Source organism: Eptatretus burgeri, chromosome 2 (genome assembly GCF_056783735.1).
Source record: "Eptatretus burgeri isolate ZD-2024b chromosome 2, Ebu_testis_v1, whole genome shotgun sequence".
Taxonomy (NCBI): domain Eukaryota; kingdom Metazoa; phylum Chordata; class Myxini; order Myxiniformes; family Myxinidae; genus Eptatretus; species Eptatretus burgeri.
Window position 1 is genome coordinate 24,171,104 of NC_140962.1, and position 14,991 is coordinate 24,186,094.

General features: G+C 38.9%; 1 protein-coding gene across 9 annotated transcripts in view; it reads left to right on the forward strand.

The window, feature by feature from the left end:
- Positions 1–14,991, forward strand: part of SPAG16 (sperm associated antigen 16) — a 253,165-nt gene that overhangs the window by 84,076 nt on the left and 154,098 nt on the right. For all 9 annotated transcript variants that reach the window (XR_015053718.1, XM_085865943.1, XM_085865910.1 and 6 more), the window contains 5 exons: positions 4,548–4,685; positions 4,772–4,879; positions 5,169–5,286; positions 11,609–11,678; positions 11,776–11,888. Coding sequence is in view for 8 of the 9 variants with exons in the window: in XM_085865943.1 (XP_085722069.1) it covers positions 4,548–4,685; positions 4,772–4,879; positions 5,169–5,286; positions 11,609–11,678; positions 11,776–11,888 (547 nt within the window). In the remaining variant the exon portion in view is untranslated. The remainder of the gene's footprint in view (positions 1–4,547; positions 4,686–4,771; positions 4,880–5,168; positions 5,287–11,608; positions 11,679–11,775; positions 11,889–14,991) is intronic.

Below are 14,991 nucleotides of genomic sequence, written 5' to 3' on the forward strand. Positions count from 1 at the left end.
TCCCCAAGCTATATTCCGGCACTGTTGTCATTATGGCAGAGGCCTGTATGGCTGAGATAAGGAGCTGGGAACTGGAGAACAGAATTGTGGCCTTATGTTTCGACACAACAGCAAGTAATACAGGTATAAAGGGCGGCGTTTGCATAAAACTCGAAACAGAGTTAGGAAAGGATCTTCTGAACCTTGCCTGTCGACATCACGTGTCTGAAATTGTTTTGGAAAAGGTTTTTTTTTTTCACTGTATGATGTTTTTAGGTCTCCAAAAATCGAAATCTTCAGTCATTTCCGTGATTTCTGGCTAAACATTGATCAATCAAAGTATCGCACAGCTTTGGATGATGTAGATGCATCAGAGCATGTAGATGATATTCGAGAAAGTATCATCACCTTTGCCATGCAGCAACTGAATACTAAGCACCCCAGAGATGACTACGAAGAGCTCTTGCAGTTAACAGTCATCTTCCTAGGAGCTACTCCACAAAAGGGAATTAGGTTCAGGTACCCAGGGGCAGTTCACCGTGCGCGTTGGATGGCACGTTCCATTTATGCCATGAAGATGTGGCTTTTCAGAGATCAGTTCCACATCCAACAGCACCAGAGCACAACGAGGGCATCTGTGCAATCCCACTCTCGCATGGTGTGGAAGCACTTGCTTCGAGTGTCACTTTTTGTGACCACTACCTATGTTAAATACTGGTTCACCTGTCCATCAGCCGGCGAAGCCCCAAGGAATGATCTTCAATTCTTGAAGGCACTGCATAGCTACCCAGACAAGGAAGACTCAAATGCTGCTTTGACTGCATTTTCCAGACACCTGTGGTATTTGTCGGAGACCTTGATTGGCCTCAGCCTTTTCTGTGACTCCGTCACTGTCGATGAAAAGTGCTGCATGGTCCACAACATGCACAATAACCAGGGATCTGATGAACCCCCAAAAAGGCTTCCTCCCATAAAAGATCCATCTACTATGGCACTACCCGACTTCGTTACCACTTCCACCATCACGCTGCTCCAGATCCTGGGACTGGATGAAACCTTTCTTGAAGAAGACCCACAGCAATGGGAGGCAAACAAATCATACAATGAGGCAACAAATATCATTTCTGCCCTACGAGTGACAAATGATTTGGCAGAGAGAGGAATCGCTCTTATGCAGTCCTTCAATGAAGCCCTGGTCCGCAATGAGGAAGAAAAACAATTTGTACTACAAATGGTCGAGTACCACAGAAACAAATTCCCAAAATCAGTGAAGGCCACTGAAGGGGAATGATAACTTTGATCAGTGATTGTTTTTATTTGTTTTTATATCATTTTGAACAGGGACTGTTCCTTTTGAAGCCGTGGTCCGCAATGAGGAAGAAAAACAATTTGTACTACAAATGCTCGAGTACAACAGAAACAAATTCCTGAAATCAGTGAAGGCCACTGAAGTGAAGGGAATTGATAACATTAATCAGTGATTGTTTTTTATTTGTTTTTATATCATTTTGTACAGTGACTGTTCCCTTTGTGTGTGTTTATATCATTGTTTGGATGGTTTAGCATTGAATTAAAATAAGCTACAATATCGCGCATTTTGCTATATGTAGTAAATCTTTCTGGGCTTTGAGCAAGTTCTAAATATACTCTGATTTTCGTATAAATTGGCATATATCATTTTTTTCTCAAGTGGCACACAATGGCAACCTGGCCAGTATTAATTTCAAAACTTCAAAATTTAGACACACCCTAATATATATATATATATATATATATATATATATATATATATATGTATGTATATATATATATGTATGTATATATATATATATGTGTATATATGTATATATATATATATATATATATATATATATATATATATATATATATATATATATATATATTATACATTGTCGGGGCTTGAACCCTGGTCCTTGAATTAGAATGCTGTAATTAGGAGAGACACAATCATCAACAAATATAATGGCTTAATCACAGCAAAGATAATTATGTACCTTCACACACAGCTCAAGAAGCCAAGGACAGATCTATAATTTCTTTTTAATCATAAATCAATCAATTAAACAAACGATCAAACACCTGTGCACAAGTCGAACAGAATGCTAGAACAAATATAACAAACTGCTCTGCCTATCTTCAGTCACTCTTGGATTCATACTCATTTTAGAGAAATATTCTTGAGCAATTCCTTGAGCCACTAACCATCTCATGGTTAGTGGCTCAAGGAATTATTGAGCAAATTAGATCTCGTGGTTAAGCTGAGAAGGGTGTGGGTCTGGGGAAGCACCGTATATGGGAGTCTTTCTCTGGTTTAAGTAATTAACAGGGTCCCAATTATGGAACTTTTACAAGTCCTCATTATTTCAAACACAGTATATTCACTGTATCTCTTCAAGCACGAGAGAAAGGGAAGTTCACACTCCCTCCTTCGGTTCTGTAAAATTGGGAAGTGCCTTGAAGAGCACAGTCATGCCATGGAAATGAGGAAGTAATCTCTCTGCGCTATGACTTAAGAAAATTCAAGATGATATTTTGAATCACTAAGAAGCATGAGAACAATAATGAAACAAAGTTTAACCAAATGCAAGCAACAAACAATCTTTAATCAAAGGAGGTCTTAAAAGTTTTCTTTTAACTGAAAGAAAAAGCTGAAATATCTATCTCTGCCCTCACATGTATATGCATGTATGTATATATATATATATATATATATATATATATATATATATATATATATATATATATATATATATGTATATATATATATGTATATATATATATATATGTATATATATACATGTATATATATATATATATGTATATATATATATATGTATATATATATGTATATATATATATATATATGTATATATATATATATATGTATATATATATATATGTATATATATATATATATATATATATGTATATATATATATATATATATATATATATATATATATATATATGTATATATATATATATATATATATGTATATATATATGTATATATATATATATATGTATATATATATATATATATATATATATATATATATATATATATATATATATATATATGTATATATATATATATATATATATATATATATATATATATATATATATATATATATATATATATATATATATATGTATATATATGTATATATATATATATATATATATATATATATATATATGTATATATATATATATATATATATATATATATATATATATATGTATATATATATATGTATATATGTATATATATATATGTATATATGTATATATATATATGTATATATATGTATATATATATATGTATATATATATATATATATATATATATATATGTATATATATATCGATGTTGAAGTGATGGAGATCGCGCAAAACGATCCTTGCACATTTTCAGTGCATGAGACACCTCCCGCGGCACCCACTGCATGTCACCACAGGGCCCAACAAAGGTGGAAACTTATGTCTAATCAATGTGAGATTGAAAGCACGTGTACTTTTTTCCCGAAACGAACAACCAAGCAACTTGGAGGGTCCTCCCCAAGTGGCTTAAGCAATCAAGCAAGCACTCCAATGAAACGGTCGATATGAAACGGCTTCCTTGCCATGCAATTGGTAATCACCGAACCGTTGTATTAAACGTACACTTCCCAGAGATGCCTGAAATGTCACATATGTCTGAATTGGACAAATGAACACTTTTGTCAGAGTCGGAACTGCTTGTAAGTTCGATTCTGGAGCTTCAAATTTGTCATTCTTTTTCGTTTAAGAGATATTTGTGGTGAACGCATATGCGGAAATGAAATAAAACAACGAATGTTGACGTCTCCAGGCATTTATAAGCATGGCAATGTACCCAGCGATTCATAGCTATGATGAACAGCTTGTTCCAAGTTGTGGCCTGTTCCAAGTCAAGGTTAGGTTGAGCAGGCCAAAAGACATGCCGGCTTCAGACCCCTGGAGGTTACCCAGGAAACGCCTGAAGACCCCAAACAGCGAGGTGGCCGAGGATCGCCTGATGAAGGATATAATTAAATAAGGCCATTAATTATCTTCAAAAGGGTTGTTTCAATTAACTCAAACACCCACTTTCACTCTTGTACTTCCTTGGAGTTTTCTTGGTGTGCATGCAAAGTTTCAGGCTGCTGGGTTTTCTAGTTTTTGAGTTATGGAGGACACACACACACACACACACACACACACACACACACACACACACACACACACACACACACACACACACACACACACACACACACACACACACACACACACACACACACACACACACACTGTCTTTTACTGTATGGATATGTACACTTTTCATTCATTCATAGTTCATACCAGCGTATTTTCAATATGAGGCATTGCTTATGTATGAAGTGAAACCACAAAGCAACTTCTTGATCGGTAACCAAATAATTTTTATGCCTCTGTTGAAAAATGTATCTCTTCTGTTGTGAAATTCAGCTTCATGCAACTGAAATTCCATCGTGAAGTTAACATCATGTCAACTTGTGCAGGTATGACATGCAGCGACAGGGATTGCTGAAGCCAGAAGAAATGCAAACCCTTCCAGATGTGTACACACAAAACCTGGAACTACGCATGAAAATTACTATGTTGTTGAAAGAGTTGGATAATGCACAAGCAATTACTAGGTTTGTTTAACATGTTCATCTTACAGAGTTTATTCCTTCAAAGGACTGAATTCAGCACAATAATCTATTCTGTTGTACGTTTGCAGGAAAGAAGAGAGCACATTAAAAAGTCTTCAAAAGCAAGTAAACTTTTATCGTCTACACCACCAGAGGACGCTGCAAGAGAAAAAACACATCTCAGAGAACTTAAAGAGGTCATCCAGATCCAGCCACAGCTTTTGCAAAAGTGAAATACAATCAGCAGAAAATCTCAACATTTTACCATTTATAACAATAAGAATCATCATCATATTATTTCAGACTGAAAATGAAGGATTTATCAATTAAGAATTCATGTTGTTATAGTAATGAAAACTTCATATTATTATTATCACATTCCAAGTCATCATTCAGAAACCCAGGATGTGAAGGTGGCACACAAGGCCAGTTTTATGTAAATGATGATCATTAAATCTGAATGCGCATTTACCTTGGTGTGTGCAGGCTGCAAGCAGAAGTCGTAACACACACTTCTTCACTGAAACAGCTGAAAGAAAAGTATGAAGCGCTGTTCAGGGAGAAAGCTCTCATGATGCTGGAAAAAAAGAAAACTGCTGCACAGGTCATTTTGAGAACTTTGGAAACACCAAAGTTATAACTTATTGGAAGCAATTTTTCACTAATCACTGTGTAGGGAAGCACATATCATCTGTCTGTGATGTTAAAAAGCAATATCTGAACATTACTTGTTTTAGTACAGATTAATTCCTGAATTGAGATACGTTTTTAATGGGATGACATGCCATTTGGAAAATTCATGAAGATCTTTATAAAGTTTGCTTTTTTGAAGTTTTTTTTATTTAAATAAAATGTAAAAACTTGTATTGTTGCCATTACTGTTCAACTGGATGTATTGTATCGTCTCTGGGTCTCCTAAACTAGATGATGTACTTTTTTTTTGTTGTTTTTTGTATCCAAAGTGAAGGCTCATTTGTGGAAGAGCTAGAACACTGAACGGATCAGAACACTACAGAACAAAAGGAACAGGAGAGAGAGAGGGGGGAAACATCAACAGCAGGGTTGAAAGATAAAATATAAGGCAAAATAGCCAAATAAGGGATGTGGGGAGGAAAGAGGGAGATGGGAGGACACATGGAATGGACAAGAGGAATTACAGAAGCAAACTATGCCTGGTGTTGGCTTCATGGTTAGGATGGCGAGCTTTGGATCCTCGGGTCCTGAGTTCAAATCCTGCTCAGCTGTTGAATTAATTCCAGGTGGGGTTAACTCGGCCTATCGTCCTTCTGAGGTCTGCAAAATGAGTGCCAGCATGCTGGTATACTATACTAAACCCATCCAGGATTGTGCCCAATAGCCAAGGAGACTGCTTAAGCAGCACCAATGCTCTGCACAGAGTATGCTCCCAATCTCCTCCTCAGAAGCAAACTCTCAGAAAGGAAAATCTCGAAATTTGGAAAGAGGTGCGCTTGGTGAGGGGTTGTTAAGGGGGTAGAAAATATGGTTTTGGATGGGGGATGAACTGAAATTGTGGTGAACATCTGTCTTGAAGACCTTGAGGGAAGAATGAGATTAAAGATAATGTGGAAGTTAGTTGCACAGTTTGGAAAAAATAGAAACAAACGAGTGGAGGTGGGTAGTGATTATGAATTTTGGGAGTTTCACCACCACGTCGTTGCTGGTGGACCTGCAGAAATCTGATGGGGACAAAGCACGGAAAGAGCAGAAGGTGCTAGACCAGAAAGGAGGCAGAAAAAGACAAAGACAACACTGACTTGTCTGTAATGGTAAAGTAACAGGCCCATCGACTCAGCTTCATCGTGAGGGATTCCAATAATGTTGAAGGCCTTGTTTTCTACAGCACTGAGCTGAGCATGGTGTGAGGCAGGGGTGCCAGCCCAGAAAAGGAGCAGTACTGCATCAAGTTGCGAATGAAGGCTTTCTAGATCAATAGGAGTTCAGGTGTGCCAAAGAAGGACTTTGTACGATAGAGGATGCACACTCAGCGACTGGCTTTGGAGGCCAACTTTGAAAAGTGGTTTGCCCAAGAAAGATCATGACTGCTTGTGAGACCCAGGAATTTGAGTGACAACTTCCTCAAGAGGATTGTTAAGAAAGTAGATGGGAGGGTTTGCTGGACAATCCTTTCAGAGAGAGATAGTGAGAGTGTGAGATGTGTCAGGATTGAAAGACATATTCCAAGTGTTTGACCAACTTGTGTTTTTGTCAAGATCTGAAGAGAGGGAAGATGCTAAAGCATGTCTGTCTGAAGGATCAGGGATGTCATGACAGAGAATGGAGTTATCGGCAAATAGATAAAGGGGATTTTCCAGAGAGTCAATGAGATTGTTGATGAAGATTAAGAATAGGTCTGGGCTCAGAACACTCAGGTCTGCCTTGGAGCACTCCAGCCTTACAGGGAGAGGAAATCAAAGGATTCTGTTGAGAACCACACATTGGCTACAAGAGTAGAGGAGGTCAGTAAGCTACTGTATGTGTGGACTTGACCTTGGATGCCATAGGCAGAGAGGTTGGGGAGCAAGGTGGGGTGACAAAACAATAGCAAAAGCAAGAGATATGGCCAGAGAAACGGTTCTGATCTCATGTCTGACATGAGGGCCTCCATCCATTGTTGGGAGAGTAGAAGCAGCATTTCCAAGGAAGAGTGACTTGGTCTAAATCTGACTTTTTCTAAGATGAGGCTGTTGTAAAGAAGGAAGGATTTCATATCAACTGCGATGATGGATTTCATGATGTTGCTGATGATTGAAGTCAGGTAATAGGACTGCAGTTAAGGGGATTGGTTTTTGCACGTTTTTATGTAATGTGGTGATGTTGGCTTATTTCCAAATAAATGGAATCTGACATACTGTAGGTTCCGTTGCAGAATCAGAATCGAGGGTATCCAAAAACTCCCCCACCTTCTCAGGTGCAAAAGACACATGGCCAGGAGCAGTTGGGTACGACTGGGTATGGTGGGTATAGAGAGTGAGGGGGTTGTGGACACAATATTTGGAAACAAACACAGAATTGAGACATTTGCCTTTTCACAAGTGTAGTTGGCTGTGGTGCTATTTGAAGTGAGGGAAGGGATTGGTAGGAGTACACTCCAGAGAGACTTTAGAAGGTGCCACCAGGTTTTAGAGGAGGGAGACAAGTTTCAAAGTTTAATCTTGAGGATGGACAGGTGTGTTTGTTGGCTCTCCTGGGAATAGACACACTTCTTGCTGGCTTTGTGAAATTATTCTAAGATTGCCTTTGGTTGGGTTTACTTTCCAGAAGAAGGCAAGTTGATTCGGAGCAACTGCCTTACCACAGCATTCAGTGTTCCATTGGGTGGAAAGAAGGTTAGGATAACTGAAGATAAGATGGGATGAATCTGTGCAGAAGAGCTAACAGGCCGAGTGAACTGTCAGACTTGTTGGCACTCGGGCAGCTCTATGAGAAGAGCTGCAGAGATGTTGACCATCAAATGCATATGATCAGATGAACCAATTGGAGCAGAGGAAGCACAAGAGCCATTTGTGGGGAAGTTTGTCATCATGAAGGGAGGATTTGCTATTGGAAAAAATCAGGGTCGGAAAGTTCACAGATTGAGGCAGTCCCATGGAGTCAAAAGTTCTTTGCTGAAGTTCCATGGCTGGTGAGAGAGATACGAACACGCAGCCAATTGGCATGGTGGCAATTGAAATTGCCACATATGAGGTAGAGAGTTGGGATGAGTGGTTAAAAATTACTACATGTTATTTGAGTGAGAGATGTAGATGGAGTCATCACTGTTTGGATGATCGTACAACACACAGACAAACAAGAGGTGGGAGCAGATGGGATATCACAGCCAAAGGTATCCCTTGGGATTGGGAGGTGTAAGATTAGTACACATATGATGAGATATTGAGTTATTAATGTAAACAGCAACTCTGACACGATGGTGGTGTTCAAGCCTATCAAAATTGAAGTTACAATCACCCAAAAGAGACACGATAGAGTCAAGGATATCCTGTGGGAAGAAGAATTCTGTTAAACAGATGATGCCCATTTTGTTAGCAGCAACCTAGATTTGTGAGATGTCAGGTTGGAGCAGAAGCCTTGGATGTTTGAGGTCCACACAGTGAGGGACATCGAAGGAAGCATTGGGAGGGTGCAGTATGTGGGAGGGAGATGGGAGAGTAGAAGACGAGGGGCAAGTTGAAAGGGGATGGCACTGGGGGAAGTTGAGAGGGAGCATGGCGATGGCGAAGCTGAGAGGGAGCAGTACAGGGGAGATGTTTTGAGGGTGTGGGGTCAGGGGGGAGCTTTGATGGGTACAGCATGCAGAAAGAGTGGACATGAAGTGGAGGGATGCTGAAAAGGGAGACACATAGAATGGGTGGGGTTGCAAGCTTGTAGGTCGGTGAGATTACTGCCACAGAGGGGTTTAACACTGTAAAATAATCTGAAGGGGATTTGATTGTCATGAACAGACAACCTCTGCAAATCGCACTTCTCAAGATTCCTAAATTTGACATTCAGAGATAAAGATTATGGGATGGGTGGAAGGAATTTTGGTGAAGACATGGAGAAAGGTCATGCTTGATGGACCAAGTGCTTCGGCAAGAGACAGGTTTGTAAAATGATGATCAGCCTATATCAACAACTATAAACTCTGAAATACAATTGAATGAAAGCAAATTGAAGATTTACTTTGAAAATCCTTTTGGTTTAACTGATTATGAATGTGTCTTTGCAAATCCAGTATGACTTTGACCCCCACTACCTCCCCTCATTTGCTCACCAAATACCCTGTGAATAAGAAAAGGAATAAATTGGGATGAAGAAGAAGAACACAAGGGGTACTCATGATGGAGAAATAAGGAAAGTGAAGAATTTTAAAATCTTTTAAAGGAAAAAGTGTTTCCTTCAATGAAGATTCATTTTGGAGATACAGTATTGAGAAAAGGGAGAGATAAAGAATAAGATGCAGTAAGTGCGGTTACAAGGCAAAATGAGATCGTTTTGGGGGGTGAATTTTTTTTTAACAGAGGAGGGGGAATAGGATTTCTTTGAAGAAGCAGAGAGGATATCATTTTGGGGGAAAAAGCAGTGGAACAAGAAACAACCGCAAAACAGAGACAATTTTCCTCCCGGCTGTCTGAAGAATAGGCCTGAGCTACATCAAAAACGAATTCGACAATATAGCACAACAAGGTACAGTTTGACATGGAAAATTAGACAAAAACACAAACAGCAACAAAGGGAAAAACTAGGGGCAATACCCTTGGGTGCTCATCTGGTAGCAGCTGGGTAAGATAACCAGGGAACCATTGGTAGGCATGGATGACCCACAAAATATGTAATAGAGAAGAAAGTAAATACCTATGGATTTTTGCTTAATGCCATGAACAAACTTTAGTACATCACGAGTGATGAAGGTTGTGGTCAAGTTTCATCAAAATTGTGTGTGTTGTTTTGGAGAGGAAAGCAAATACATATTTTGGGGGCAACCCCCCCCCCTTTACACCCACTTATACCCCAATTTTTCTCATGTCAGGGACAAACTTTGGTACATCATGAGTGACGAAGGGTGTAGTCAAGTTTCATAGAAATTGTGTATGTCGTTTCTGAAAACAAAGCAAATATCTATTTTGGAGGACAACTCCCGTACACCCCCTTCGGGCCCGATTTTTTTTAATGCCATAAACAAAGTTTGGTACGTCTAGGGTGATGAACGTTGTGGTAAAGTTTCATCAAAATCCGATGTGTAGTTTAGGATAAGAAGTTGAAAGTATTTGTGACAGATGGACGGACGATGCACCCTCCCATAAGCTCCCTGGAACTACGTTTCCTTTGAGCTAAAATATAACAGTAAACACGATGGATCCTGTTTTGAAAATTTGGCTTTGATTGAGGTGGAAGGAACAGCTGCAGAATCGACCTACATGTGGAGCTCCACCGAAATTTAATATTTCAAGGAACTTTCAGTGCATTTTATTATTCAGACATGACGATATACTTTGCTGAAATTATTCAATCATCAGGGGATCCATAAGACATGCCTGGTGTTGGCTTAATGGTTCGGGTGGTGGGCTTTGGATGCTTTGATCCTGAGCTCAAATCCTGCTTGTCTGTTGAATAAATACCAGGTGGGGTTGACTCAGCCTGTCATCCTTGTGAGTTTGGAAAAATGAATACGAGCTTGCTAGGATGATTGAGCCATTTGAGTATCCTGTGTTGGAGTGGTGACCTGTCCAGGATTGTGTCCTATATCTCAGGTGACTGCTTTGGCAGCATCGACACTCTGTACAGAGTTTGTTCTCAATGGAATGGATGCATTCCTAAACCTGGTGGTGGTTTAGTGGCTGGCTGGCTTAGAATCCGAGGGTTCTGAGGTCAAGCCCTGTTGGGTGCTGAATGAACACCAGGTGGGGTTGACTCAGTGTGTCATCCTTCTGAGGTTTGTGAAATGAGTACCAGTCTATTGGTAGAGGAGAACAGTTGTGCTTCCAAGAAATGATTGCGACCTGGCAGCCAAGCTGCCTTATGTAAAAACAGAACAGATGAGGGGATTCCTGTGTGACAGTTTGGTTGGGCTTTCTGAGCAAAGCTGTTCAAGCAGTCTTTTATTCTTCCTGATGTAAACCAGGAAATCTTGAAATTTATATCATTTATTGGATACGATGCAATGCTTATTGGTAGTGTTGTTTGATTAGGCTTTGTCAGTGGTGAACAGAAGAAAACTGAGTATATGTGCAGGTTTTAATAACTGTGAAGTTTTGAATTCATGCTTTTTTGTTCTTGTATTGTTCATACATATGCCTTTGAAGTTGTTTAATCTTGCAAGAGACAACAATCAGTTTTGCTTTCAGTCTATTCTGCCTATACCTCATTGTATAAACACCTGCCATTGTTCAAGTGAAACTTCCATGGTATGAATCCTGTTGTTACAGATTTCTGAACTTCAGGCCCTTCTGTGCATCCCAAAATTTGGAGAAAATGTGCACACAGATTGTGAAGCAGGTACAGTTTGTGAGAGACCAAACATCGAGATTAATTCTTTCATCAACAACCCCAAAAAATTATTAAATGCAGAATAACATTTATTTTTCACCTTCAGGCAAGCTCCCTGAGAGACGAACCCAGGCAGCACTGCGAGTGATGAGGAGACAACCTCACAATAACAAAGACCCCTGTGATCAGAGTTGCCAAGTTATCCGCAGATACCCCAAGGTATTGAGCAAAGTTTGGCAAAGATACAGTCCTTCAAGTTCATGGTCAGACCTTCTTTAAGCTTGGAATGAATATGTTGGTGCATGTTCATTGATAAAATTCTTAATAAATTTCCTCAATTCACAGGTTCCTTCTAACATTACACCTTTTTAAAACAGTAAAAGTTTATAATTGAAAAAAGCTGCACTTACTAGTGAGCAAAAGCAGAATCCACCTGCCTTGGTCACGGCAGATGTTGAAGTGAAGAATAAGCTTGAGAATCGCCCCGTGACCTCTGCCAGTGGTAAGTTGAGTTGGTCTGTCGACCAATCCAGGTGTCACGTGATGATTGCAGAGATGTTATAGCTTTGGCCCACATACGTGACAGATGAAATCGCAAACTGCCATTTTTGTTGAGAGATGGTGATTCAACTCTTTCAACTCTTACAGCTCCAGCAAACCACTTTTTTTCTCTGTCTAAGATGACAACTTGACTGTTATCAAAGCTGTCCCCATGCAAGTTCAAGTGCGTTCAGTATATACAGCAGAGTTCAAAGCCTCTTCATAAACTGGACGATGATGTTGGTTCCTATGGACTTTAAGGGTTGTCCGAGTTTCTCCTATGTCGGTCTCAGTTCATGATGAGTCTCCACATCTGATGCCATACACCAAGTCACACTTCCTATCCTTCTGAATCTTGTCCTTATCACGAACTAACTGACTGTGCAGAATTCTGCAGGTTTTGTATGATGTCACAATGCCAAACTTGGAGAAACATCTTCTCACTTTCTTGGATTAGCCAGCCACATACGGAATGGTCACTCATGTCATATTTTCTTGAGCTGTGTCCTGTTGTTGTTCACCCGACGTGATGTTGTTTTTGCTTATTCTCACTTTTAAAAAAGACCATCCAGGGTAAATACACTTACTGAGAGCACTCCTGATATTCTCCTTCTCACATAATTTCCCCTGCGGTGTGTGTAGTCGGAAGAGTACCTACATGACAGCAAAGAGTATGAATGACATAATTGTGGATCAGTAGGAGGTGTGAATCAAACTGAAAATTAGTGGATGGTATGTGTGGATATCCTGTACACCTCAAAATCCACGCGGCCATCACCATTCATGTGAACCTTACAATCAAGAAAGGCTAACTGATCATTGTTGTATGGTTCCTGTCTGAGCTGGATGTTCATCTCCACACTGTTCAGGTAATTAAAAAATTATTGCAGTTCACACTTCTTTATAACCACAAAGGTACCATCTACATACCTCAACCACAACTTAGGTTTGGAACCACTGTAATTCTCCAGCACAACACTTTTAAACTTTTCCATGTATAAATTGGCAACACTTGGTTAGACGGAGGGGGCAGGGGGGGGGGGACATACCACAACCATGTTGTTTCCTCAAAAACTGGTCTTTGTATGTGAAGTAGGTTGAGTTCAAGCATAAGGAGACCAGATGCACAATCTGATCCACATGGAGGCTGGTAGTAGATGATAAATGGGGTTTCTGGGATGCCCATTCAAATGAATGAAAAACTTTCTGACCCATGCCCTAAAAGCTCAAAATAGGAGACTCATTTTCTCCCCACCTATCCCCTTCCCTCCCATACAAGCAAATGTAAAATTGAGACTATGAAAGATCGAGACTTACTGATTAAAGCACTTCTTCCCTTTCATATTTTCATTCCACTCAAAGAGCAAACCAATGAATATTTGTCCATGTTCTACTTTAGGGAATAACTTAATTTTCTTATAACATTCATTTCCATTGAGTATATTCACAAAGAATAACTTGGAACTTGGTTCTGGTTTAAGTGTATTTTTTGAGCAGAAATGAAATGATAAACTTCTCTTAATGCTCTTATTTTTCATGGTCTCTCCAAATTCAACATAATGTGTTATTTTATGTTAGTTTTTCTTCAAATCAATCAAAGCAAGCTGTTTCATTTTCGTGTTAAAATGAGTCAGACTGCGTGAGAACCGACTTCCCTCGCCCGAAGCAAAAATGTGACTCATTTCCTATGAGGCACACCCTGAAAAACCCATTGTTGTGTAATCTCCAATGATGTCATCAACTCGAGGATATTTAATGTCAAAGTGAACTTCGATCTTATTCAGAGTCTTATTCAGAGAATTTGGAGTCTTATTCAGAGAATGGAGTATTTATAAGAGAACTCTGACCTTGCAGATCAATCGTTTTCACAGGAGGAGAGGTGAGATCCTTGAACCCATTCATTATTTGTTGTTTTATACTGAATGAAATCACTATACGACGAATATTTATTGTATGTCTTTTTCTAACAGGTTGTCCCTCATAACAACATCGTTGATAACTGATTTGGAAAATGACGCCTTTGCATATCACGACGAATGGCAAAAAATGAATGACTTCCTTGAAGACAATCAGTCGTTCAGAAGAGAATTTAATGGCATTTTTGGTGGCTGGAAAGAACTTCTCTCACATCCTCTGACCTTGAATGAGTCGAGTCAAAGGTGAGAAATTATCTGTGTGTGTGTGTGTGTGTGTGTGTGTGTGTATATGTGTATTTGTGTTTGTGTATTTGCGTGTGCATGTATGTGCGGTTGTGTGTGTGTATATGTGTTGATATGTACATGTGTATATGTGTGTTTCTATGTGTATTTGTGTGTGTGTATTTGTGTTTGTGTATTTGCATGCATATATGTGTGTATTTGTGTTTGTGTATTTGCATGTGCATGTGTGTGTGGTTGTGTGTGTATATGTGTTTATATGTATATGTGTGTTTATATGTGTATTTGTGTGTGTGTGTGTGTGTATTTGTGTATTTGCATGTATATATGTGTGTATTTGTGTGTATATGTACAGTGGGGAGAACAAGTATTTGATACACTGCCAATTTTGCAGGTTTTCCCACTTAAAAGCACATAGACGTCTGTAATTTTTATCATAGGTACACTTCAACTGTGAAAGACGGCATCTAAAACAAAAATCCTGAAAATCACATTGTATGATTTTAAAATAATTAATTTGCATTTTGTTGCATGAAATAAGTATTTGATACATCAGAAAAACAGAACTTAATATTTGGTACAGAAACCTTTGTTTGCAATTACAGAGATCAGACGTTTCCTGGAGT